This window comes from Dendroctonus ponderosae, unplaced genomic scaffold, assembly GCF_020466585.1.
Source record: "Dendroctonus ponderosae isolate FM_Combo_2020 unplaced genomic scaffold, Dpon_F_20191213v2 Dpon_F_20191213_10, whole genome shotgun sequence".
In the NCBI taxonomy this organism is placed as follows: domain Eukaryota; kingdom Metazoa; phylum Arthropoda; class Insecta; order Coleoptera; family Curculionidae; genus Dendroctonus; species Dendroctonus ponderosae.
This window is the reverse complement of record NW_026017111.1, coordinates 1,022,400-1,024,754: the sequence shown is the minus strand read 5'-3', so window position 1 is coordinate 1,024,754 and position 2,355 is coordinate 1,022,400. Positions and strand designations below refer to the sequence as shown.

At 47.3% G+C, this 2,355-nt stretch overlaps 1 protein-coding gene across 1 annotated transcript in view; it reads left to right on the top strand.

Annotated features, from left to right (window-relative positions):
• Window positions 1-2,355, top strand: part of LOC109542020 (prolow-density lipoprotein receptor-related protein 1) — a 67,851-nt gene that overhangs the window by 5,851 nt on the left and 59,645 nt on the right. Inside the window, exons 6-14 of the mRNA XM_048662001.1 lie at window positions 164-326; window positions 387-585; window positions 644-895; window positions 954-1,096; window positions 1,152-1,255; window positions 1,312-1,425; window positions 1,476-1,613; window positions 1,663-1,815; window positions 1,867-2,073. Coding sequence (XP_048517958.1) covers window positions 164-326; window positions 387-585; window positions 644-895; window positions 954-1,096; window positions 1,152-1,255; window positions 1,312-1,425; window positions 1,476-1,613; window positions 1,663-1,815; window positions 1,867-2,073 — 1,473 coding nt within the window. The remainder of the gene's footprint in view (window positions 1-163; window positions 327-386; window positions 586-643; window positions 896-953; window positions 1,097-1,151; window positions 1,256-1,311; window positions 1,426-1,475; window positions 1,614-1,662; window positions 1,816-1,866; window positions 2,074-2,355) is intronic.

Sequence of the window (2,355 nt, the reverse complement as noted above, 5' to 3'; positions counted from 1 at the left end):
GTTCTGCGGAAGAACTGATCGGGTTCTGATGAGAACAGTGTAAGCGTTCAAGCAAACCACTTCTGAAGATGCAAGCCACTCGTGCTTGCGAAACGCCAAGAAGAAATTCTGGCGATCGACGGCCTAAAAACCCGAAAAAGTTAGTCTAATAATTGCTTTGCAGACTGGAAATAGCGACGTTGGACGGCCAGAATCGGCGGACTCTTTTGAGCAAACCCAAGAAGTTCAGCGACATTGCTTTGGACTCGGATAATGAGCAGATTTACTTTTGCGACGCCTCATCGGCAACGATCGAGCGAATTAAATACGATGGTGGCAACCATTCGGTAAGCGGCAGTTTCCACATAGTAAAAATGAGTTGCACTTGCCTACAGTCCGATTTGTAGATTTTGCTGAACAACAGCACGCTGGCCAAGCCGGTGAGTCTTACATTTTTCGAAGACATTCTCTACTGGATGGACGCGACTAAACACGACGGTAGCATAAGTAAGGCGCCCATATCGAATCTGTCCGACATCACTCTGCTAGAGCAAGACTTGGGATCTTCGGTCAGTGATATTCAGATCTTCTCCAAGCGGAAACAAGGTGAGAGTTGCTTAACCAAATCGAGCAATCGAGCACGGTAAATTACTGGCCATTCCAGGGGGAACTAATGTGTGTGCGACAAACAACGGCGGTTGCGAGCAACTTTGTCTCTTCAACGGAACTCAGGCCGTGTGCGTGTGCTCGCATGGAATGCCTTCCGACGACGGAAAAACCTGCAAGCCGTACGACAGTTTCGTCATGTTTTCGAAAATACTCAGCATCGAGTCGATACACATGACCGGCGATAAAAACTTCATGAACTCCCCTTATCCGCCCATAAAGAACTCGTCCTACCTGAAAAACGCCATTGGTGAGTTTCAGAAGTCTTCATCATTGCATTGCTCAATTAACCGAAGCTGCTGCTTAAGGCTTGAGCTTCAGCCACAAACACCAACGGCTTTTCTACTCGGACATTCAAATTGGCTCCATAAACGCGGTGTTTTTCAACGGCAGCGACCACCGGATTATTGTGGAAAAGCAAGGTTCAGTAGAAGGGCTGGCCTATGAACAGGTAATTTTTGCATGTGAATTTCCCTTCTCCAACAGTTGGCTTATCACTGTTCCAGCTGGGAAACGCGCTTTACTGGACTTGCAACAATGACGCCACGATCAACCGCGTGAATTTGACCGATCAAATCTACAACTCGTCCGCAGTTGAAAGCGTTGTGAGGTAGAGTGGCACCAATGAAGCAAAAGAACGCAAGTTGAATGTTTGTTTGCTCTTAGGCTGCGCTCGCAGGATAAGCCTAGAGGGATTGCGGTGGATTCCTGCGGTCAGCGAGTGTACTGGACGAACTGGAACGCTCATCAGCCCACAGTTGAAAGAGCTTACTTTAGCGGGTAAGCATGCAAAGCCTGCGAGCTTCCGGATTGAGCAACTGGCTGTTTAGGTATGAGCGGGAAGCGATCATTTCGACGGATATCCGGATGCCCAACAGTTTAACTTTGGACCACAAGGCACAGAAGCTTTACTGGGGCGATGCCCGGCTGGATAAAATCGAACGATGCGAATATGATGGCTCGAAAAGGTATTGATGGGTCCAAAGGCTCAAGTTCAGTCTCAAATTGACTTTTCAGGGTGATACTGGCGAAAGTAACTCCGCAACATCCTTTCGCGCTTGCCATATATGGCGACTTTATCTACTGGACCGACTGGATTTTGCACGCAGTAGTGCGAGCCGATAAATTAACTGGACAGTACTTTGTGTCCATTCGGCGGGACATTGCCAGGTAGGTGCAATAAACAGTCTCGTTTGAGTGCTGATGATATGGCTGTTCCAGGCCGATGGGCATTGTGGCAGTGGCCAATGACACAGAGGATTGTTTCTCGAATAAGTGCCTAATAAATAACGGGGGATGCGAGGAATACTGCGAGCTAACCGCCAATGCGCAGGTGGAATGCTCCTGCAGAGAAGGCAGAATTCTCAATTCGGACGGCCGCTGCTTCAGCACCAACACGGATATCGAGTGCACCAACACGGAAGATAGGTGAGCAATTTAGGCTGGCCCTTAGTCACATGAGAACTATTTTTAGTCTCATTCTTTGGATAAGTTCTTCTTGCAGTTTAAGCGCGAGTCTTAAAATTACAGTTTTAAGCCTTCTAAACGAGAGCAAGTGCGCACTTGAAGATTTTTCTTGCGATAGGGAACGTTTGCATCCTAGAACTGAGAAATGTTCATTGAAATCGCACTGAATGTTGATTTTTTGCTGCTGTTTAAGCGAGAATCTAAAAATTACAGTTTCTAGCCAAAGACGCGTTCTCCGTAAAA